General features: G+C 54.4%; 2 protein-coding genes across 2 annotated transcripts in view; both read left to right on the forward strand.

Moving 5' to 3' along the window:
- Positions 1-1184: 1184 nt before the first annotated feature.
- CDC37 (cell division cycle 37) lies at positions 1185-13897 on the forward strand. Its single transcript, XM_023194187.2, has 8 exons — positions 1185-1398; positions 9168-9443; positions 9835-9943; positions 10036-10151; positions 10236-10358; positions 11286-11468; positions 11570-11641; positions 13324-13897. Exons 1-8 carry the CDS (start codon positions 1297-1299, stop codon positions 13477-13479), a joined length of 1137 nt encoding a protein of 378 aa, XP_023049955.1. The 5' UTR covers positions 1185-1296; the 3' UTR covers positions 13480-13897.
- Positions 13898-21019: 7122 nt separating this feature from the next.
- TYK2 (tyrosine kinase 2) overlaps positions 21020-23630 on the forward strand; it is a 32180-nt gene continuing 29569 nt past the window's right edge. The window contains exons 1-3 of the mRNA XM_031934725.1: positions 21020-21320; positions 21925-22089; positions 23190-23536. Coding sequence (XP_031790585.1) covers positions 23210-23536 — 327 coding nt within the window. The 5' untranslated portion in view covers positions 21020-21320; positions 21925-22089; positions 23190-23209. The remainder of the gene's footprint in view (positions 21321-21924; positions 22090-23189; positions 23537-23630) is intronic.

The raw sequence follows: 23630 nt of genomic DNA on the forward strand, positions 1-23630 counted from the left end.
GCCCCTGCCCGCCCACTCGCGGGTTTGAATGAAGCGCGAGGGGGAGGGGCGGCAGCGGGAGGGCGTTTTTGTCCGATGGCCCCTCCCCCTCCATGCACGGGGGAATCCCCCCAATCTGGAGACTTCCGCTCGCTCTCTCCGGGCACCGCCTGCGACGTCGGCTCCAGGGGAGACTGGGAAGAGGCGCCCGTCACCCGAGTGGCTGGAGCTCCTCCTATCCAGCCTGACCCCCGACGGAGCACCCTTTAATCTAAAATAATCCTAGCCCGAGACTGCAACACGGCCTATTATACTGGTATAAAAGCATGGATTGGGATGCATGGAAGTGTGAGGCCGGGGCCCTGCATGCTTAGAGTAATGGAGTCCTTAGAGCCCCGGCGGAGGAAGGGTACCCCCAGACAAACGGGGAGGGACTATGCGTGGCCCCAGACTGTGACGACAAGGAAAGCCCCCTTCCACCCCTCCAAGATTCCCCCACCAAGCGCGGGGCCAGGAATACGCGCCGTAGGCTAGACTCTAGCGACACCCAGCGGTCACGCGGGGTGGGGCGCCGAGACCCGTTACAGGGGTCCGGGTGATTCCAAAGTGTGTGTGTGTGTATGTGCGCGCGCGCGAGTCCTTGCTGCTAATGGCCGGAGCTGGAGGACGAGGAGAAGGCTGTTGCCGAGGCGGGGAAACCCCAGGTCCCAAGGCAGAGCCACAATCTCCCCTCCATGTTTAACCCCTCAAGGGGAGGGCCATACCACCCCCGATTTAGACACCCCCAGGGCAGGTCCAGTCCTCCTCGGGCTGAGAAAGTCCCAGGAGTCGTCAGGCGCCCCTCTCCAGCGCAGGCTTAGGTCCCCTTTTACGAAGGGCAGGGGGAGGGCCTTCCCGCCGTGTCCCTACCCCTTGCAGACGTCACTGCGGCGTAGCTGAGGGGACAGTCCTCTCAGTCTCATCAACCGTCCCCTCCCTGCCACCCCCAACGCCCACCGTGGAGAGGCGGGAGATGAGGGGGGCTAGGAGTTGAAGCGCCCACTCCTATGCCCCCAGGAGACCTAGCGGAGCCCCTGCGCCCGATGAGGTGGAGTCTCCGCGGGAACTCCATGGGGCTGGAACACTTGCGCAGGGCCCTTTAAGGCAGAATGGGTAGCCAGTGCCGCTGCCGCGGTTACTAGGGATGTGACGTCACGTATGGGCGGGATTTCCCGCACTCGGACGGAAGCGGAAGGGGCGGGGCTCCGCGCACCAAGTCTCCAGCGCCGCCGCCGTCGCCGCCAACCGAGCCGTAGCGGGCTGGGCCGCCAAGGCAAGATGGTGGACTACAGCGTGTGGGACCACATTGAGGTGTCTGATGATGAAGACGAGACGCACCCCAACATCGACACGGCTAGCCTCTTCCGCTGGCGGCATCAGGTAAGGCGCGCGCCCATCCCTTTCCCCACTCCCGGACCCCGCTGCAGAGTTGTGATCCCCGATTCTGCCCAGGGACCCCACTGTTCACACCTAGGATTCTCACCCCCTCAGTCTGGACTTTCAGGAGCCTCTATTCAACTTCAGGACCCCAGTACCACTGAGACCCTGAGTCCCTGCTCGGGATCTCCCCCCCTCACCCCCTGCTCCGATTTTTGCGTGGGATTCCCTATTCACCCCCTAGAACTTCTTCATAGTCTGGACTCCCCTAGACGAGTCTCCCTAATTCTGTTTGGCAGTTAACATTTACACCCAGAACTCTGCCTCAAAGTTTGGACCCCAAATTCTTCTAGGTGATCCCTCATCCTATTCGGGTATCCACTCCCTATCTGGGATCTCACGTCGCCCTCCCCCACCTCCGTAGTCTGGACCCCCAATACTTTGGTCTGTCCTGGGATCTGCTTTCCGGGATCTTGATCCGGGCTTCCCATTCAGATCCGGAGTCGCCACTCCTTTTCTAAACGGTACAAGGAACTCTGTGCTACTCTGATATTCCTGTCCCTGCCCACACCCAGGACCCCCTTCCTGGAGTGTAGACCCGTCCCCCTTCAGGATCCTTAGTCTCACCGAGGACTTCGGTTTTGGAACCTGGTTCCCCTCTGGATCTAACTACCAGCTCCACCCCGACGGAGCCTCACATTCCAGCCTCTCCTTTGGCCTCCGGTAGACCCATTTCCCATTAGACCAGGAAATCCTGCCCACGTGGCTTCCGGCCCAGCCAGAGCCCCTGCCCCTACTTGGTATTGCAGACCCTGTCACCACCCATCTCCCAGACTGGCTTCCTGTATGAGCCTTGGCCAGCATTGGAAACTCCCATAACTCAAGCCCAGGACCCCAAACCCACCCCACCTTGTGTCCCCAACCTGATAGCTACTCTGTGACCCAAATTGTCCCTGCTGTTATCCAGGGACTCCTGGTCTGATTCTAAATTCACTACCCCTTCTGTCTGACCACAACAGAACCCCCAAATCCAGACACCAGAATCCCAAGTCTGGGTGATCCATGTCCTAAGTGCTCACAAGCCAATGGGGGTGACTAAGACTTAAAGGTTTAACCTCCTGCTACCCCAAATCAGTGTGCCTGCATCACATATCAGTGTCTGTTGTACTCTTTTTTTTTTTTTTTTGAGATGGATTGTTGCCCAGGTTGGAGTGCAGTGACACAATCAGCTCACTGCAACCTCTGCCTCCCGGGTTCAAGCAATTCTCCTGCCTCAGCCTCCTGAATAGCTGGGATTACAGGCATGCACCACCACACCTGGCTAATTTTGTATCTTTAGTAGAGATGGGGTTTCTCCATGGTGGTCAGGCTGGTCTCCAACTCCCGACCTCAGGCGATCCACCCGCCTCGGCTTCCCAGAGTGCTGGGATTACAGGCGTGAGCCACTGCACCCAGCCGTGTTGTACTCTTAAACTAAGGGCATATACCTCTCAGAACCTTCTAGTGAGGGTCTCTTACCTCACCCTCCCATAGGACAGCTCCCCATCATTTATCCAAAAACAACTAGAAGGTCCCTTTCCTATCATTTCGGAATACTCCAGAATACGGCATTAGTCTCTTTATCTAGCTGCCAGTCCCACCTCCAGACCTATTCCTTAAATCCTGAGTCTCCTGGGTAGTGTACCTGCCAAGCGAGCCACTGGAGTGTGGGAAGAAAGTTCTAGCGCTTCTATTTCTTGCCGTGTGTAACATTTTATTATGAAATATTTAAGACTTCCACAAAGCTCCAAAGACTATTCTTGGGAAGACCTATTTCTGTCACATAAAGAGGTTAATCTTTACTACTGCGGAGAATGGTTTGGTCCTGCCGAGTGGGAGGGCCCCCCTCCTGCAGCGTAGTGTACCTGCCACACCCTCCTCCCTCTGGCACGGAGCTTTTCCTGTCCTACCGCCGAGAACCCGGTGGTTGTAGTGGCATGTAAGGGAGGCAGGGGGCTTCAGCTTCTCCAGCACAGGTTCAAGGACAGGCAAGCTTGCGTTCCAATCCTAGTCCTGCCTCTTGCTGCTGCTTTCTTTCTTTGATGTGGCAAGACTCAGGCCTCCCTGAGCCCTTATGAAACCTGGAATACTATGATCCCCCCTCCCTGAGACCTTTGTAAGAATAAATTAAGACTGGGTCAGGAAAACTTGGGGCAGGTTTGGAAGGAAGCACTGTGGAGGGGAAGGAGAGATCGCTGTGGTTCTGAGCACAGGCCTGACTAGGTTCAAATCTCAGTTGTGTCTGTATCACTCACATGCTGCGTGACTGCCAGGGAATTGTTTGATTGCTGTGTGCCTGAGCACCTGAGAATCTGAATGATGTCCACCCCATAGGGTTGTTGTAAGGGTTACCTTATTCGTTTAATATTTGTAATCCTTGGCCGGGCGCGGTGGCTGAAGCCTGTAATCCCAGCACTTTGGGAGGCCGAGATGGGCGGATCACGAGGTCAGGAGATCGAGACCATCCTGGCTAACACGGTGAAACCCCGTCTCTACTAAAAAATACAAAAAACTAGCCGGGCGACGTGGTGGGCGCCTGTAGTCCCAGCTACTCGGGAGGCTGAGGCAGGAGAATGGTGTAAACCCAGGAGGCGGAGCTTGCAGTGAGCTGCGATCCAGCCACTGCATTCCAGCCTGGGCCACAGAGCGAGACTCCGTCTCAAAAAAAAAAAAAAAAAAATTTGTAATCCTTTTGGGGCGGTAGCTATTATCATCATCATCATTTAAATAATTTTTGTGAGTGGTTAAAAAGAAATTCCATAGCCACATGTGATGGCACATGCCTATAGTCCTAGCTACTCAGGAGGCTGAGGCAGAAGGATCATTTGAGCCCAGAAGTTCAAGTCCAGCCTGAGCAACATAGCAAGACCTTGTCTGTCTTTCTTTTTTCTTTTTTTAAATTTTGTTTTGTTTGGTTTTTTTGGTTTTTTTTCAACACAGGGTCTTGCTTTGTCACCCAGGCTGGAGTGCAGTGGTGCCATCTTGGCTCACTGCAACTTCCGCCTCCCAGGCTCAAGTGATCCTCCTACTTCTGCCTCCTGAGTAGCTGGGACCACAGGTGCACACCACCATTCCTGGTTGATTTTTGTACTTTTGGTAGAGACAGGGTTTCACCATGTTGCCCAGGCTGGTCTCACACTCCCGAGCTCAGGCAATCCCCCCACCTCAGCCTCACAAAGTGCCGGGATTGTAGGTGTGAGCCATCAAGCCTGGCCTAAAACCTTGTCTTTTTTTTTTTTTTTGAGACGGAGTCTTGGTCTGCCGCCCAGGCTGGAGTGCAGTGGCCGGATCTCAGCTCACTGCAAGCTCCGCCTCCCGGGTTTACGCCATTCTCCTGCCTCAGCCTCCCAAGTAGCTGGGACTACAGGCGCCCGCCACGTCGCCCGGCTAGTTTTTTGTATTTTTTAGTAGACACGGGGTTTCACCGTGTTAGCCAGGATGGTCTCGATCTCCTGACCTCGTGATCCGCCCGTCTCGGCCTCCCAAAGTGCTGGGATTACAGGCTTGAGCCACCGCGCCCGGCCTAGACCTTGTCTTTTCAAAAAAAAAAAAAAAAAATTTCAAAGGTTCCAGAAGGGGACAAATGAATCCCTTTTCCCAGCCCCAGCTCGCCGACTCTCCTGCCCAGAGACAGCTGCTGTTAATGGTTTCTTCTAATGAGTTGTATGACGTTGAGATTTCCTGAGCCTTGGTTTCCCTAACTGTAAGGCAGGAGGGTAGTGACACCTGTGGGCCCTGCTTGCTGGGGTGGCTTCTCCCCTGCCCAGCCTGCTACAGCCCCTCCCCAATGGGAGGTGTAAAGCCCAGGCTGGGCAGGCTGCCGCCCCCACCAACTCCAAGAGGCCTTTTTTAGCTGCGGCCTCCCTGGCGGCTGTTCAGAGGACATAGGGGAGACTGATGGCTGCCCAGCAGTGGCTTGCAGGGTGGCAGGCAGGCTCCAGGGTGACACAGGCTCATCGTGGAGGAAGGGAGTTGCAGAGGCTACAGCTGCTTTTCTTTTTCTTTTTTTTTAAGATGGAGTCTCACTCTACTGCCCAGACTGGAGTGCAATGGTGCCCTTTCGGCTCACTGCAACCTCCACCTCCTGGGTTCAAGCAATTCTCCTGCCTCAGCCTCCTAAGTAGCTGGGACTACAGGTGCGTGCCACCATGCCTGGCTACTTTTTCTATTTTTTTTAGTAGAGACCGGGTTTCACCATGTTGGCCAGGCTGGTCCCGAACTCCTGACCTCATGATCTGCCCTGCCCGCCTGGCTTCCCAAAGTGTTGGGATTACAGGCGTGAGCCACCCTGCCCAGCAACTTTTTTTTTTTTTTTAAAGAGATGGAATCTCACTGTGTTGCCCAGGCTGGTCTCGAATTCCTGAGCTCAAGTGATCCTCCCACCTCGGCCTCCCAAAGTGCTAGGATTATAGGCATGGGCCACTGTGCCAGCCTGCAGCTGCAGTTTATCTCATGAGGTGTAGCTTTTTTTTTTTTTTTTTTTTTTGAGACAGGGTCATGCTCTGTCACCCAGGCTGGAGTGCACTGGTGCGATCTTGGTTCACTGCAACTCCTGCCTCAGATTCAAGCGATTCTGCCTCAGCCCCTGGAGTAGCTGGGACGGCAGGTGCGCGCCACCACGCCCGGCTACTTTTTGTATTCTTAGTAGAGATGGGGTTTCACCATGTTGGCCAGGCTGGTTTCAAACTCCTGACCTCAGGTGATCCACCCGCCTCAGCCTCCCAAAGTGCTGGGATTACAGGCGTGAGCCACCGCGCCCAGCCATGTAGGCCTTCTTGACTCCTTATTCATATGGGGGAATCCGAGGCTCAGGCTGGCTGTGTCAGTCCCCTGGGGTATTAGAATAGGGGCCAGGTCTGCCTGGCCCTGCCCTAGAACCTGGGGACACAGCCTCAGATAAGGCACAGAAATGAGTCAGCAGACCATTCAGGTGGCAGTGACAAGGATGGAGATGGTAACGGTGGGACACGCCTACTGAGGGCTGTTTTGGAAGCATTTTCCGTAGAGTCATTCAGTCCTCACGGTGATCCTGTGAGACTCCGTTTCACAGAGGGGAAGACCAAGGCCAGGAGAGGTTTCAATGACATGGCCAAAGTTCCATCTCCCATCAGTGGCACAGCCGGGTGCTGTGACCATGTGGTAACAACCACTCCCAGTTACTGAGCGTGTGCTCTGGGCCGGAAATTAAACTAAGCATTTGAGGACATTTCCTTTTTAAAGCCCCAGAGTGCTCCCCAGAGAGAGAGAAAGAGAGAGAGAGAGATTGTCTCCTTACACAGATGGTGATGACCCTGGCCAGCACAGGAAGGGTGCATGCTGAGGGCCCGCATGGCTCGGGACATTTTACTTCAATCATCTCGTTAGTTTCTTCCGCTACGAGCTTGTGCAGTCAGCATTGTTGACTGTTTGACAAGATGAGGAAACTGAGGTTCCAGGAGGTTAGGGGATGGCCCAGGGATACCCAGCCAGTACATGGTGGCTGTGGGCTAGGACCCAGGGGCCGGTGCCCCAAGGCTGTCCTCCAGCACCCTCACCATATCATCAGATGGTCACAGGAGGTCCTTTGGGGATCAGTGGTGCCCCAGGCAGGGAACACTGGGGAAGGCTCTGTTGAAGCTGAGTTTTGGGTGCAAAGCAGGTCAGGGAACCGCACGTGCAGAGGCCAAGAGGCAAGAGAAAGCCCATGCTTTCCGGGAACCATGAGGGCCAGCGTGCCTGGGACCCAGGACCAGGATGCCAGGATCAGAAGTCCCATCTGAATTCAGACCCCCCAAGACGTGGTAGTGGGGAGGACTCTGGTCACATGGTCAAATGCGCGGGTTTCACCGGCCTCCCTGGCAGCAGCTGTGCCTGGATTGGAGAGGGACAGCAATTGAAGGTGGTGGCATGTTTCCGGGTTTGATCAGCGGCTCTGGATAGAGCAGCCCCCACTGAGGTGCAGGAGGGGTGATGGTGGAGGCACGCAGGGGTCTCCGGAGAGTCCTGAATGATCCGATGGGGACCCAGATGGAGGTCTGAGCGAGGTAGGGAGTGAGGCGGGGACCAGGAGCCTGGGGAGATGAGGAGAAAGGAATCAGGAGAAAGGAATGCCTGGGGAGTGACATCTGGGGCTCCGGTGAGCGGGAAGCAGGTAGACACCAAGCTGGGGCTCAGGAGGGCATGCTGGGCTGGAGACAGAGCTAAGGGGGCCTAGGCAGTGATCCTGGAGCAAGGTTATGGGTGGAACAAAGAAACATCTAGAAGGGGCCCTGGTACAGTGGCTCATGCCTGTAATCTCAGTAATTTGGGAGGCCAAGGTGGGTGGATCACTTGAGGTCAGGAGTTCCAGACCAGCCTGACCAACATGGAGAAACCTGGTCTCTACTAAAAATATAAAATTACCCTGGTGTGGTGGCGCATGCCTGTAATCCCAGCTACTCAGAAGGCTGAGGCAGGAAAATCTCTTGAACACGGGAGGCAGAGGTTGCAGTGAGCCAAGATCGTACCACTGCACTCCAGCCTGGGCGACTCCGTCTAAAAAAAAAACAAAAAAAACCAATAGCCAGGCATGGTGGTTTGTGTGCACCCGTAGTCCTAGCTAGTTGGGAGGCTGAGGCAGGAGGATCTCTTGAGCCTGGGAGGTCAAGGCTGCAGTGAACCATGATCGCACCACTGCACTCTAGTCTGCATGACAACAAGACCTTGTTCAAACAAAACCAAACAAAATAAAAACAAAAAAGCATTTGCTGAGCCCCTGCTTTGCGCCAGGCCAAGTTCCTGGTTCTGGAGACAAAATGGCAAACACATTCCCACATTTAGAGAGCCGGGTGGGGGAGGCAGTACCCAGAACGTGATAAATAATTGTCATATGATGTGAGTGGTGGCTGGTGTCGAGGCAGGGAATTCCAGACGGGGGCAGCGGGAAGTTGCCATCATCAGGAAGGTGGTTGGGGAAGGAGTCCTCGCTAAGGCAACGTGGAGCCCAGATGGTGCGGGTGCCATAGAGTCAGCTGTGGGGGGATCTGAGGGAAAATCATTCCAAGTAGTTGGAACAGCCAGTGTGAAGGTCTTGAAGTTCAAGAAAAAAGCAGGCTCTGCAGAGCACAGTGGCTCCTGCCTATAGTCCCAGCACTTTGGGAGGCCGAGGCAGAAGAATCACTTGAACCCAGGACTTCAAGACCAGTCTGGGCAACATGGCGAAACCCCATCTTTACTGCAAATACAAAAATTAGCTGGGCGTGGTGGTGCACACCTGTAGTCCCAGCTACTCGGGAGGTGAGGTGGAAGGATTGCCTGAGCCCAGGGAGGTCGAGGCTGCAGTAAGTCGTCATTGGGCCACTGCACTCTGACCTGGGCGACAGATTGAGACCCTGTTTTGTTTTGTTTTCTAAAAGAAAAAAAAATGGTCTCAAGAAAAGGTGAGAAAAGTGACGGGCCAGTGTGGCTGGAAGGAAGAGTTACCAGGGGAGGTGCTGGGGCAGATTGTGTAGGGCATACCTAGGCTGTGGTGACAACTTGGGCTCTGCTCCGAGTGAGATGGGAGCCGCCAGGGTTCTGAGCGGAGGACGGAGGGACCTGACCCCACCTGGGTGTGCGCTGGCACCTGTGGGGGCAGGGGCGGAAGCTGGGAGACCAGGGCATGGGAGGTGGAGCATACTTTTTCCCAGGGCCATCTCTGGTGCAGGGATTGGGTATGGGGCTGGGGGTGAGGGACAGGCCGCTCCCCAGAGTTGATAGGCCGCCCCTGCCCGCAGGCCCGGGTGGAGCGCATGGAACAGTTCCAGAAGGAGAAGGAGGAACTGGACAGGGGCTGCCGCGAGTGCAAGCGCAAGGTGGCCGAATGCCAGAGGAAGCTGAAGGAGCTGGAGGTGGCTGAGGGCGGCAAAGCAGAGCTGGAGCGGCTGCAGGCCGAGGCACAGCAGCTGCGCAAAGAGGAGCGGAGCTGGGAGCAGAAGCTGGAAGAGATGCGCAAGAAGGAGAAGAGCATGCCCTGGAACGTGGACACTCTCAGCAAAGACGGCTTCAGTAAGGTGTGCGGGGCGGGCGGGGAGGGCGGGGTGGGCAGTGCACTTGCACAGCCAGCGAGCGTGCAGCCAGGACGCATGCGCACCCAATGCCTGGTCAGGGGAGGACCCGGGCGGTGTAGTTGAAGAGTGTGGTGTGGGGCGGAGAGCTGAGGGACGGACGGGGCCACGTGGGAGGGGGGACAGGCTTGGAGGGCCGGGCGATGAAACACCCCACTGGTCCCCTCCTCTGATCTGCCCCAAGGCCCATGCCCACGCTCCCGCCACCTTGATGCTCATGGCTTCGTCACCACCTCCGCCGTGGATGGGATGGGCGCTGCGGCCACGGCCCGCCCGGCCGCACTCGAGGCGCTCCGCAGCCTTGCCCCAGCCCACTCCCCCTCTCACCCTACCACAGAGCATGGTCAACACCAAGCCCGAGAAGACAGAGGAGGACTCAGAGGAGGTGAGGGAGCAGAAACACAAGACCTTCGTGGAAAAGTATGAGAAACAGATCAAGCACTTTGGTGAGTGGGGCGTGTGAGATTATGGGGGGCAAGGTCGGGGCAGGCCCTTTGCCTCCAGGGCCCTCCAGCACCTTGCCAGCATCTTCCCACAGGCATGCTCCGCCGCTGGGATGACAGCCAAAAGTACCTGTCAGACAATGTCCACCTGGTGTGCGAGGAGACAGCCAATTACCTGGTCATCTGGTGCATTGACCTAGAGGTGGAGGAGGTGAGTGGAGCTTTCCCCAGGGCTGTGAAAAGGCGCTGCCCTGAGGCCGCCACTTGGTAACGCTGTGCCTGTTCTCCCTGGCAGAAATGTGCACTCATGGAGCAGGTGGCCCACCAGACAATTGTCATGCAGTTTATCCTGGAGCTGGCCAAGAGCCTGAAGGTGGACCCCCGGGCCTGCTTCCGGCAGTTCTTCACTAAGATTAAGGTAGGGTCCCCTGAGTTGCCAGGTGGCTGAAGGCCCCCTCCCCAGGGAACCAGCCCACAATGCTCTGGGTAAGGCTGACTCTGGGACTCAAGCCCCTCCAATCACCGAATCCTAGATCAGGAGAGGGTGGGGCCGAGGAGGGGGAGAGAAGTGGGCGGATCCTGCCAAACTTTAAAAGTGGAGGTCAGGCCAGGCTTGGTGACTGAGTACTATAGTCCAAGTCTTTTTGGGAGGCTGAAGCAGGAGGATCACTTGAGCTCAGGAATTTGTGAGCTGTGGTGTGCCACTGCAGTCCAGCCTGGGTGACAGAGCAAAACTGCGTTACAAAAAAAAATGGGAGCACTAGGATGTGCTGGAGGTCCCCATGTGGATATGTGAGTAAAGGACAGAGGTGAGGGTGCCTCTAGGGTTCTGGGCTTTTGTTTGTTTTTGAGATAGTCTTGCTGTCAGCAAGGCTGGAGTGCAATGGCGTGATCTCAGCTCACTGCAACCCCTGCCTCCCGGGTTCAAGCAATTCTCATGCCTCAGCCTCCCAAGTAGCTGGCATTACAGGCGCCTGCCAGCCTCTAGAGTTTTTAACTTGCACACCTGAAGGAACAGGGCTACCCTTACCAAGACTGGGGAGACCAAGGACAAGGCAGGCTGGGAGGTGGCCGAGTTGAGTTAGAGGTACCCATGCAGGGACACTGAGGACATGAGTGTCTCGGATCTGCAGTAGAGCAGGGCTCCCAAGGAGGTGGTCTTTAACAAATGCCAGATGAGGTCCCTGGCGGGGGAGCCCAGGCCTTGGGGAGCCCTTTATGTAGGTCAGGAACAGACTTGGGGAGCCCTGGGGCACCTCTGAGGAGCTGTGGCTGGAGGGTCCTGGGCCCCCAGTCCCTCCTGAGCGTTGGGCCAAGTCTAGTGAGCACTGCCCAACCCCCATAGACAGCCGATCGCCAGTACATGGAGGGCTTCAACGACGAGCTAGAAGCCTTCAAGGAGCGTGTGCGGGGCCGTGCCAAGCTGCGCATTGAGAAGGCCATGAAGGAGTACGAGGAGGAGGAGCGCAAGAAGCGGCTTGGCCCCGGCGGCCTGGACCCCGTCGAGGTCTACGAGTCCCTCCCCGAGGTGCGGCTCCCCAGCCCAGGCAGACAGCAGGAGGACCCTGAGCGGGACCCCCCTAGGGCACAGGGACCCAGCCCCTGACCCCAGCCCCTCTATACCCTCAGGAACTCCAGAAGTGCTTCGATGTGAAGGACGTGCAGATGCTGCAAGACGCCATCAGCAAGATGGACCCCACCGTGAGTAACCCCCGCGTCCCATGCCTTTCCGGTGGGCCATGTGTCTCCCCCAGCCCTGTGTCGCAAGTCTCTGGAGCCAGTTGGTGAAAGTGCCCCTCCAAGGCTTCTCCAAGGACTAAGGGGGGTCGTGTTACCTTGACACACACACACATTTATTGAGCACCTACTGTGTCCCAGCATCCAGCAGATAAATGCTGAGCTTTGAGCGTATGTCCCTTGTGACTGATAGTCACTGTTACTGTGACTGAGTCCAGCCTCAGTTTCCTTATGCAAACCATATTTTCTCTCAATATCAGCTCACAAAACGTGGGGAAGGGAGCTAAGCACATGGCAGGGGCTGGTAAATGCTGGCTGTTAATTGGATTTTGTCTGTTTTTTTTTTCTGTTTGTTTGTTTTTTAAGACAGAGTCTCACTCTGTCGCCCAGGCTGGAGTGTAGTGGTGCTATTTCTGCTCACTGCAAGCTCCACCTCCCGGGTTTACGACATTCTCCTGCCTCAGCCTCCCGAGTAGCTGGGACTACAGGCGCCCGCCAAATCGCCTGGCTAGTTTTTTGTATTTTTTAGTAGAGACGGGGTTTCACCGTGTTAGCCAGGATGGTCTCGATCTCCTGACCTCGTGATCCGCCCATCTCGGCCTCCCAAAGTGCTGGGATTACAGGCTTGAGCCACTGCGCCCGGCCTGTTTTTTTTTTTTTTGACAGACAGGGTCTTCCTCTCTCACCCAGGCTGCAGCCTCCACCTCCCAGGCTCAAGAGATCCTCCCACCTTGGCCTCCCCAAGTAGCTGGGATTATAGGCTGACACCATGACATCTCACTAATTTTTTTTCTAAAAATTATGTTTTTATAAAGAAGGTCTCACTGGCTGTATTTTTGGAAGTGGCAATAGACGTTGAATCTAAGTAGGACACGATTGACCCTATTCCTACCACTTGGCTCATTGGTTGGTCACACTGATTTTCTCGTCTGTAAAATGGGTCTAGCTGCAGGACTGGCCCTGAGTTTCTAGAAGCTTCTATGGGCATAGCCATCTAGACCATGTTCTGCAAACCGCAGCTCCCAGACTCACTGCCTGTCTTTATAATAAAGTTTTATTGGAACAAAGAAGCCACGCTCAGTTGTTTCACTGTCATCTACAACCCATCTTGCTCTGCCACAGAGTTGAGTCGTGACGGAGACCATATGGCTTGCGGAACCAGAAATATTTAGTCAGTCCCTTTACCAAAAAAATTTGCTGGCTTTTGTTCTAGATTGCACTATCTAAATTTAAATTAAAGTTAAATAAAATTTAAAGTTCCAGCTGAGTACGGTGGCTCACGCCTGTAATCTCAGCGCTTTGGGAGGCCAAGGCAGGCAGATCACCTGAGGTCAGGAGTTTGAGACCAGCCTGGCCAACATGGCAAAATCCCACCTCTACTAAAAGTAAAAAAATCAGCCAAGCATGGTGACAGGCATCTGTAACTCCAGCTACTTGGGAGGCTGAGGCACTTGAACCTGGGAGGTGGAGGTTGCAGTGAGCCGAGATTGCACCACTGCACTCCAGCCTGGGTGACAGACTGAGACTCCATCTCAAATAAATTGGTTAAATATCAATAGGCAGGAAGCCAGCTTGGGGATGTGCAGGGGATAATGGGGACCCCTGGGTGGTGGCCCCACCTCATCTGCCTGCCCTTCTTCTCACAGGATGCGAAGTACCACATGCAACGCTGCATTGACTCCGGCCTCTGGGTCCCCAACTCTAAGGCCAGTGAGGCCAAGGAGGGAGAGGAGGCAGGTCCTGGGGACCCGCTGCTGGAAGCTGTTCCCAAGACAGGAGATGAGAAGGATGTCAGCGTGTGACCTGCCCCAGCTACCACTGCCACCTGCTTCCAGGCCCCTATGTGCCCCTTTTCAGAAAACAGATAGATGCCATCTCGCCCGCTCCTGGCTTCCTCCACTTGCGCTGCTCGGCCCAGCCCGGGGGGCCCGCCCAGCCCTCCCTGGCCTCTCCACTGTCCCCACTCTCCAGCGCCCATTCAAGTCTCTGCTTTGAGTCAAGGGGCTTCACTGCCTGCAGCCCCCCATCAGCATTATGCCAAAGGCCCGGGGGTCTGGGGAGGGGCAGAGGTTGCCAGGCTGGTCCACGAGGTAGTCGGGGAGGGTCCCCAGCCAAGGGGCCAGCTCTGGTCACTGGGCTCTGTTTTCACTGTTCGTCTGCTGTCTGTGTCTTCTATTTGGCAAACAGCAATGATGTTCCAATAAAGAGTTTCAGATGCTCTCTGGGCTGCTGGAGGGCCGTTCAGGCGGCTCATCTCTTGTAGGTGGGAGGGAAACCTGGTGGAATATTGGGGACTGAGCCTGTGCTTCTCTGGTCCTTTACCCACCAGCCATCGTGGGTCCTCGCCTCACACATGCTGTTCCACCACTTGGAACAGTCTTCCTCCAGAGGCCTCAAAAGCCCTCAACCTTCAGTTCTCACCTACCCACTCTCCTGTCCTTACTTGGACCTGCAGAAGGCAGGGTTGCCCAAGCTGCTCACCACCAGGGGGCAGTAGTGATCTGCAAACCAAGTCAACGTTCCCTAGGGTTTTGTGGATCTTGCCCACCTGCCCGCAGACCCCCGCCCTTCCAACTTCCTTACCACCTTTTGGAGCAGCATCCTGGACTATATCTCCCCACCCTATGGCCAGCACTGGCCCCCATGTGTTTTGTTTTTTTGGGTTTTTTTTTTTTTTAGAGTCTAGCTGTCGCCCGGGCTGGAGTACAGTGGTGGAATCTCGGATCACTGCAACCTCCGCCTCCCGGATTCAAGCGATTCTCCTGCCTCAGCCTCCTCCTGGGATTACAGGCGCCCGCCACCACGCCCTGCTAATTTTTTGTGTTTTAGTAGACGCGGAGTTTCACCATGTTGGCCACGCTGGTCTTGAACTCCTGACCTCAGGTGATCCGCCCACCTTGGGCTCCCACAGTGCTTGGATTACAGGTGTGAGCCACCACACCTGGCCCCCAGCAAACATTTTGATTCTGACCACTGCCTTTTGTCCCTATGGCCTCCAGGTCCCCATCCCTTCTGGCTCTAATTCCTGCCCCAGCCTCCTTCCCATTCACCACTCCAAGCTAGCCCCCCAAAAGGCAGCAGCCAGAGGGCATCTGTGAACACCACGGTCGGGGCATGTCCCGCCTCTGCTCAAAAGCCTCTCAGGACTCCCTTCCCTGGGAACAGAAGCCAAAGTCCTCCCTACAACTGACCAGGCCCCACCACCATCTGCCTGTTACCTCCCTGCCCTGTTGTCCCCAACTCCATGCTGGCCCTTGAGCACTTAGAATTTCTCTTAGTGTGGGCTTAGGTGATGTGCTGAGCCTCAGTGTCCCTGCTCTTAGGGCTAACATTGTCGCACTAGTGCCCTCAGGCTGTAGTGATGGGGACAAGTGAAGTAATGGTTCAGACAACTGGCACCTGGCACTCATTCTCTGAACGGGGACCTTGGCACTTGCTGGCTCTCTGCAAAAGTCACAAAATATTTCTGCCACAGGAAAAGTCTTAAAGGAGAGTGCACAGCCAGGCGTGGCTCACACCTGTAATCCCAACAGTTTGGGAGGCCAAGGCAGGAGGATCACTTGAGGCCAGGAGTTCAAGACCAGCCTGGCTAACGTGGTGAAATGCAGTCTGCACTAAAACAAAAATGACCCAGGCATGGTGGCGTGTGCCTGTAGTCCCAGCTACTCAGGAAGCTGAGGCAGGAGAATTGCTTGAACCTGGGAGGTGGAGGTTGCAGTGAGCCAAGATCACACCACTGCACTCCAGCCTGGGCAACAAAGACTCTTAGCTAAAAACAAAAACAAAAAAACAGGTGCAGTGCTGGGCGCAGTGGTGCGCATCTGTAGTCACAGATACTTGGGAGGCTAAGGCAAAAGGATTGCTTGAGCCCAGGAGGTCAAGGCTGCAGTGAGCTAAGATCAAAGCACAATAAACACCCAGGTACACATCAGTTTCAGACATGAAAAACCTTCAATCCAGTAGAGACTTCTACCCACCTCTCCCGGGGGACATCACCTGAGGGGACTGCTTGTCCCTCAGAACACAGATCAATGCCACTTCTCTGAGGCCCTCCTTGACCTACTTTAATTGCCCTCTTGCTCGGCCACCAAACCTGCCTCACATGCCCTTCTTCACACACAACTGTGTATTGTCACCTCCCATGTACTGTGGGTGCCACCAGAGCACGGAGTTTTTCTTGCAACATCCACAGTGCCAGAAAGTGGACCTTCAGGAAACATTTGTAAAAGCATTGGATAAAAACCCCTGGAATGCTGTTGTGCCTAAGCCGATCACCACCAGGGGGCAGGAGTGAGCTGCAAATCCAGTCACTTTCCTTAGTGCTTTGTATATGAGTGAGAACAGCAAGTGGGGGCTGCAGGGGATTCCTGGAGCCCTGAATGAGCCTCGCACATCTTCCAAGATCTATTTATTTATTTATTTTTCAGAGACAGGGTTCTCTCTATGTTGCTCAGACTGGATTTGAACTGAGCTCAAGCAATCTGCCTGCCTCGGCCTCCCAAGACGTTGGGACTAGAGACCAATGTGCCAAGCCGAGTTAAAATTTTCATTTTTCTTTGGGAGGCCGAGGCGGGAGGATCACGAGGTCAGGAGATCAAGACCATCCTGGCTAACATGGTGAAACCCCACCTCTACTAAAAATACAAAAAATTAGCCAGGCGTGGTGGCAGGCGCCTGTACTGCCAGCTACTCAGGAGGCTGAGGCAGGAGAATGGCGTAAACCCGGGAGGCGGAGCTTGAAGTGAGCCGAGATTGCGCCACTGCACTCCAGCCTGGGAGACAGGGCAAGACTCTGTCTCAAAAAAAAAAAAATTAATTAATTTTTGAGCCGGGCGCGGTGGCTCACACCTGTAATTCCAGCACTTTGGGAGGCTGAGAAGGGCAGGTTACAAGGTCAGGAGTCCGTGACCAGCCTGACCAACATGGTGAAACCCCATCTCTGCTAAAAATACAAAAATTAGCCGGGCGTGGTGGCGTGTCCCTGTAATCCCAGCTACTCGGTAGGCTGAGGCAGGAGAATCGCTTCAACCCAGGAGGTGGAGGTTGCAGTGAGCTGAGATCACACCTCCAGCCTGGGCAACAGAGTGAGACTCCGTTTCAAAAAATAATAATAATTTTTGTTCATCATAGACATTTTGGTGTTAATTTCAGTTTTTCAAAATACTGCATTCCTTGTTATTGAAGGTTTTGTTTGTATTTTGTGAGACGGAATCTCACTCTGTCGCCCAGGCTGGAGTGCAGTGGTGAGATCTCAGCTCACTGCAAGCATGGCCTCCCGGGTTCTCGCCATTCTCCTGCCTCAGCCTCCTGAGTAGCTGGGACTACAGGTGCTCATCATCATGCCTGGCTAATTTTTTTGTATTTTTAGTAGAGACGGGGTTTCACTGTGTTAGCCAGGATGGTCTCAATCTCCTGACCTCGTGATCTGCCTGCCTTGGCCTCCCAAAGTACTAGGACTACAGGTGTGAGTCACTGTGCCCGGCCTAATTTTTGTATTTTTTGTAGATACACGGTTTCACTATGTTGGCCAGGGTGATCTCAAACTTCCGACCTCAAGTGAACTGCCCGCCTTGGCCTTCCGAAGTGCTGGGATTACACACGTGAGCCACTGTGCCTGCCCCCGCCTTTTTTTTTTTTTTTTAAGAGATGGCATCTGGCTCTGTCACCCAAGCTGGAGTGGTGCAGTGGCGCAATCCATAGCTCACTGCAGCCTCTAACCTCTGGGCTCAAGTGATTCTCCTGCCTCAACCTCCTGAGTAGCTCAAATGACAGCCAAGAAACACACACTGCATCTGGCTATCCACCACCTGTCCTTTTTTATTTGTTTTTTGAGACCTAATCTTGCTCTGTTGCCCAGGCTAAAGTGCAGTGGTGCAATCTCAGCTCACTGCAAGCTCTGCCTCCCAGGTTCAAGCGATTCTCCTGCCTCAGCCTCCTGTACAGGCGTGCACCACCACACCTGGCTAATGAAGTGTATTCACTCATTTGATGCCCCTGACATGCCTCTGGGTTTGGGACTAAATAGTCACATCTTGCAGAGGAGGAAACTGAGGCACACTGAGATTAAGGGACCGCCCAGGATCACACAGTGATGGAGCTGGGACTTGAACTCAGCCCATCTGGTGCCAGCCTTCATATGTGTAAGTGACTCTTCTGTATCCTCTCAGGCCAGCACCGAGTGTCCCATTTGGGGTTGCTCCTGAGAATTTTCTAGAGAACACAGGTTCACACTCGTGCCCAAAGGAGTGTAGAATTTTTGTGGAAAGATTCCCAGGAGGCTGGGTGCAGTGGCTCATGCCTGTATTCCCAGCACTTTGGGAGGCCGAGGTGGGTGGATCAACTGAGGTCAGGAGTTGGAGACTAGCCTGGCCAAGATGGTGAAACCCTGTCTCTACAAAGAATACAAAAATTAGCTGGGCATGGTGGCAGGTGCCTATAATCCCAGTTACTCAGGAGGCTGAGGCAGGAGAATCCCTTGAACGAAGGAGGCAGAGGTTGCAGTGAGCCAAGATCGTGCAATTGCACTCCAGCCTGGGCAACAAGAGTGAAAACTTCTGTCTCAAAAAAAAAAAAAAAAAAAGATTTCCCAGGAAACCCATCTCGTTGTTTTGTAGAGGAGACTGGCTGTTACCTGAACTCCCCTATTCATGAAAACACAAAGGTATTTTACTTTCAATGCATCAACTCTTGGCTTTTCCCAGGTACCAGTGGGCTATGAGGAGGCCCCTCCCTGCAGCCCTCGCAGAGCCAGGGGAAGCCCCCAGCTTTTGTTCCTTCCGGAAAACCCACTGTAGTGGCGTGGCCAACTGTCCTGGCTTGCCCAGGACCGTCCCAATTTTAGCATGGAAAGCCCCCCAATGGGGAACTCCCTCAGTACTGGGAAACCCCAGCCTGTTAGTCACATGTGGGGTCTGGGGCCTCCCTTATGGACCAGGTCTGAGTTTGGGCAGGAGGCCCCAGACCTTGGCAAAACAGCCTCCTTAGCCTCTTTTCTTCAGTTGTCAAGAGGGGGTGCTGATACCACTCGCAAAGAAACAGAAGAGGCTGGGCACAGTGGCTTACGCCTGTAATCCCAGCACTTTGGGAGGCCGAGGTGGGTGGATCACGAGGTCAGGAGATCGAGACCATCCTGGCTAACATGGTGAAAACCCATCTCTACTAAAAATGCAAAAATTAGCCAGGCGTGGTGGCAGGCGCCTGTAGTCCTAGCTACTTGGGAGGCTGAGGCAGGAGAATGGCGTGAACCCGGGAGGCGGAGCTTGCAGTGAGCGGAGATCACGCCACTGCGCTCCAGCCTGGGTGACAGAGCAAGACTCCGTCTCAAAAAAAAAAAAAAAAAAAAAGAAGACCCAGGGATGGCTAAATACTCACCCTTGGCCCAGTGTCCAGGCTGGGAAAATGTCAGCTATTTAATTAATTAATTAATTAATTTGACAGGGTCTTGCTCGGTTGCCCAGGCAGGAGTGCAGTGGGGCAACTGCAGCTCACTGCAACCTCCCACAGTGCTGGGATTACAGGCGTGAGCCACCATGCCCGGCCACGATCACTACCAGCATTTTCTTTTCCTTTTCCTTTCTTTCTTTCTTTCTTTCTTTTTTTTTTGAGACAGAGTTTAGCTCTTGTTGCCCAGGCTGAAGGGCAATGGTGTGATCTTGGCTCACTGCAACTTCTGCCTCCCAGGTTCAAGCGATTCTCCTGCCTCAGCCTCCTGAGTAGCTGAGATTATAGGTGCCTGCCACCATGCCCAGATAATTTTTGTATTTTTAGTAGAGATGGGGTTTCACCATGTTGGCCAGGCTGGTCTCGAACTCCTGACCTCAGATGATCCGCCTGCCTCGGCCTCCCAAAGTCCTGGGATTACAGGCATGAAAGAGACCATGCCTGGTCTCTTTCAGCATTTTCATACTGAATGTCCACAGCTGCTCTGTGAGGTTTTTTCCCCATATTTTCTGATTTAGAGAGAAGCAGCCACATGTCCCTTGGCCATGGCAGTTAAGACCAACTCCATGGAGCTGGGTATCTTAGCTCACATTTGTAATCCCACCACTTTGGAGGGCCAAGGCAGGACGATCACTTGAGGCCAGAAGTTCAAGACCAACCTGAGCAACATAGCCAGACCCCTATCTCTACAAAAATTTAAAACTTGGCCACAAAATTTAAAAATTAACAAAAATTTAAAACTTAGCCACAAAATTTAAAAATTAACAACAAAAGGGCTGGGCACAGTGGCTCACGCCTGTAATCCCAGCACTTTGGGAGGGTGGATCACGAGGTCACGAGTTCGAGTCCAGCCTGGCCAAGATGGTGAAACCCTGTCTCTACTAAAAATACAAAAATTAGCCGAGCGTGGTGGCGGGCGCCTGTAATTCCAGCTACCCGGGGGGCTGAGGCAGGAGAATCGCTTGAATCCGGGAGGCGGAGATTGCAGCGAGCTGAGATCCGCCATTGCACTGCAGCCTGGGCAAAAAGAGCGAAAGTCCGTCGTAAAATAAACAAATAAATAACAACAAAAGGTGGAAGATGAGGAACTTGATCAGATATCAAGGATGAGCGGATGACTTAATAGGATTCTTTGCTAAGACTTGGCTGGGCAGGTGAAAGACAAAGTCAAGGACTGGTTATGGCATGGCACAGAAGAAGGGTCAGAGGATGGTCTTTGCCACCTCTCCAAGCCTGAGTTTCTTCCTCTGTGAAATGGGGATAATAAGAGCCGCCATACAGGGAGCTGCTGCTGGAATCAAATGAGATAATGTATGTGAAACGCTCAGGCTGTAGACTTCTCAGCAAATGGGCACGACTTGCGGAGTGGGGATTTGAATTCACAACTGGTGGGACGTCCAAGCTGCTACCCTGACCGCTAGGGAGCTTCAGGGGACAGGGCTGCAGGCGATCAGGAAGAGGACAGGAGCAGGTGGGCGAGGAATGCCTCCAGGCAGTGAAGGAGGGGGAATTCCAGCCAGCAGGGCGGAGTCCGCCAGGTAGAAAGGAGGGAAAGGAGATAGGACAGGATGGAACGGGGAAGCCACAGGGCAGGACGTCGGAGGGTTGAATGCTGCCTGGTGCAGCTTTGAACACCGAGGTGAGGACATGTAGCTGTGCCCCAGGGTCAGGACTGCACACGCCTGACCCAAGGCCACAGCACACAGGGGAACTCCAAGATGCGGCCGCGCTGCCAACACACTTCGCTCTCCAGCCCGCCTCTCGCAAGCCCCTCCCACGTCTCCGTCCACCATGTGCCAGCGAATAGCAGAAGCGACAGCGCATCCGGGTGCCGACTCAGCCAATCGCTGCTGAGCGACGAGTGAGTCCCAGGACCAATCAGAGTGCCGATGCCATGGCCAAAAAAAAAAAAAAGCAACTTCCAAAGGTGACGTGCGAGGAGAACTGACCAGCTGCCAATGGGCGTGCGCGTTTCAGGCGGCCAATGGGAGGAGGCGTCTCGGCGGGGGACAAGTAGTGACTGCCCGCGGGGGCGGGGCGGAGTCCGGGTTCGAGCTGGTGGCCCCCGGGAAGGGTGAGTCTGGACGCGGGCGCGGAAGGGGCGCGCCGGAGGTCCTCAGGAAGGAGGCGCGGGGACTGGCTGCGCTAGACAGGCTGCACTTGGATGGGAGCACCTGCTACTTCGGCACTGCCGCGATGCCGGGTGGGTGCACATTCCAGTTCCCGCCCTTGCTGGCCGGGTTTAGAGGTTTTGAGGGGAGGACATGGGGGCGTGCAGCCTTCCCAGTTGCAAACCTCACCCCGACCCCGTCTTCAAAGCTGGTTCCGGGTCCACTGGGGACGAGAAAGGAGGAAGGAGGAAGTAGGCGCCCCAAAAGCCCCATCCCCAGCATCTCATCTATAACGTGAATAGGTATTAATGGCAAACGCTCATTAAGCGCTTACTGTATACCAGGCACTTTCTCTGCCTCCTCGCGTTGAATCTTCCCAGCAACCCTTTGAGGTAGACACTCTTACGTGCCCATTTTCCAGATGAGGAAACCAGCAACATGGGTGGAACTGACAGCCCCTTCACTTCCATACTGGCGCCCTCAGGAGGCTCAGGCCCTGGATTGGGGGGATGGAGCTGGACATAAACTCTCCTAGGCTTTGGGGAGTCAACAGGGATTGAGGTCACTTATGGGGGTACATGTGGGAGAGGAGAATTGTCACCTGAAAGAGAAAGGCCATCACCACGATGAAACTAATAACAATGATGTTATTCTTGTTTTAGTCATATTTGTTATTTTTGTGTGTGCCTGTATCAGGGTCTGTGCTGAATGTGTAATATGAGGAACTATATTGAAACATTACAACCATCTTTTGATGACAACACCCTGAGGACCTCCCTTTTCCAGATGGGGAAACTGAGGTCCAGAATTGCCAAGTGGCTTGCTTGAGTTGACACAGGGAGCTCCAGGACTCGCCTTCAGGTCTGTTTGACCACACCTGCCCATCTGGTTATTTTGGGGAGGTGTGTTAAGAGCAGATTTTTATTTTATTTATTTATTTATTTTTTGTATTTTAGTAGAGATGGGGTTTCACCATGTCGGTCAAGATGGTTTCAATCTCTGGACCTTGTGATCTGCCCGCCTCGGCCTCCCAAAGTGCTGGGATTACAGGCATGAGCCACCGCGCCTGGTCCTTTTTATATATTTTTATGTATTTATGTATTTATTTATATTTTTAGAGTAAGTGTCTTACTCTGTCACCTTGGCTGGAATGCAGTGGTGTGATCACTGCTCACTGCAGCCTCCAACTCCTGGGCTCAGGAGATCCTCCCACTTCAGCCTCCTGAGTAGCTTGGACTACAGATGTGTGCCCCTACACTTGGCTAAATTTTAAAAATTTATTGTACAGGCTGGGCACGGGGGCTCACGCCTGTAATCCCAGCACTTTGGGAGGCCAAGGCAGGTGGATCACCTGAGGTCAGAGGTTCAAGACCAGTCTGGCCAACATAGCAAAACTCCATCTCTACTAAAAATCCAAAAATTAGCCTGGTGTGGTGGTGGGCGCCAGCTACTCAGGAGGCTGAGGCGGGAGAATCAATTAAACCCAGGAGGCGGATGTTGTAGTGAGCTGAGATCGCACCATTGCACTCCAACCTGGGCAACAAGAGTGAAACTCTGTCTCAAAATAAAGTAAAATAAAATAAAATGCCTTGTAGAAACAGGGTGTTGCTATATGGCCTAGGCTGGTCTCGAACTCCTGGGCTCAAGCGATCGTCTTGCCTCAGCTACCCAAAGTCCTGGGATTACAGGTGTGAGCCACTGTACCTGGCCAGAGGAGATTTTTATATTGGTGTCAATTTGTGTAAAGAGAGGAGGGTTCAGTGTTATCGTTGATGAGAGATCTAGGTGGGGATGCATACCCCAACCCTGTCCAATAAATATGGAAAACGAGGCTAATGTCATGCCAAGATGGGAGCCCAGGATCTTTCCCTCGGGCCTCAGCTGGGGTGGGTGGAAGGTTGAGGAGCTAACGGGGGTCTCTAGGCTGAGACTTGGGAGCTGATAGATTGTCCCCTTTGCAGCCGAGCCACCTGCTGGGAGCATGCCTTTGCGCCATCGGGGGATGACCAGGGGCAGCAAGCCCGTTGGGGATGGAGCCCAGCCCATGGCTGCCATGGGAGGCCTGAAGGTGCTTCTGCACTGGGCTGGTCCAGGCGGCGGAGAGCCCTGGGTCGCTTTCAGCGAGTCATCGCTGACAGCTGAGGAAGTCTGCATCCACATTGCACATAAAGTTGGTGAGTCTGGGGCACTGGCACCATGGGGACTGGGGTGGGTGTGCGAGCAGCAGCTGGGCCCCATCCATCCATCCGTCCACCCATCTATCCGCCCACCTCTCCACCCACCTAATCATCCATCCGTCCACCCACCCATCCACCCACACATCCATCCATCCTTCCATTCACCCACCCACCCACCCATCCACCCACACATCCATCCATCCATCCATCCATCCATCCATCCAT

The sequence above is a fragment of the Piliocolobus tephrosceles genome, chromosome 21, assembly GCF_002776525.5.
Source record: "Piliocolobus tephrosceles isolate RC106 chromosome 21, ASM277652v3, whole genome shotgun sequence".
Classification (NCBI taxonomy): Eukaryota; Metazoa; Chordata; class Mammalia; order Primates; family Cercopithecidae; genus Piliocolobus; species Piliocolobus tephrosceles.

Coding starts and splice junctions, on each gene's coding strand:
- CDC37 (XM_023194187.2), top strand. CDS start 1,297: ATGGTGGACTACAGCGTGTGGGACCACATTGAGGTGTCTGATGATGAA. Junction 10,359..11,285: donor AGTTCTTCACTAAGATTAAG/GTAGGGTCCCCT, acceptor CAACCCCCATAG/ACAGCCGATCGCCAGTACAT. Junction 11,469..11,569: donor TCTACGAGTCCCTCCCCGAG/GTGCGGCTCCCC, acceptor CTATACCCTCAG/GAACTCCAGAAGTGCTTCGA.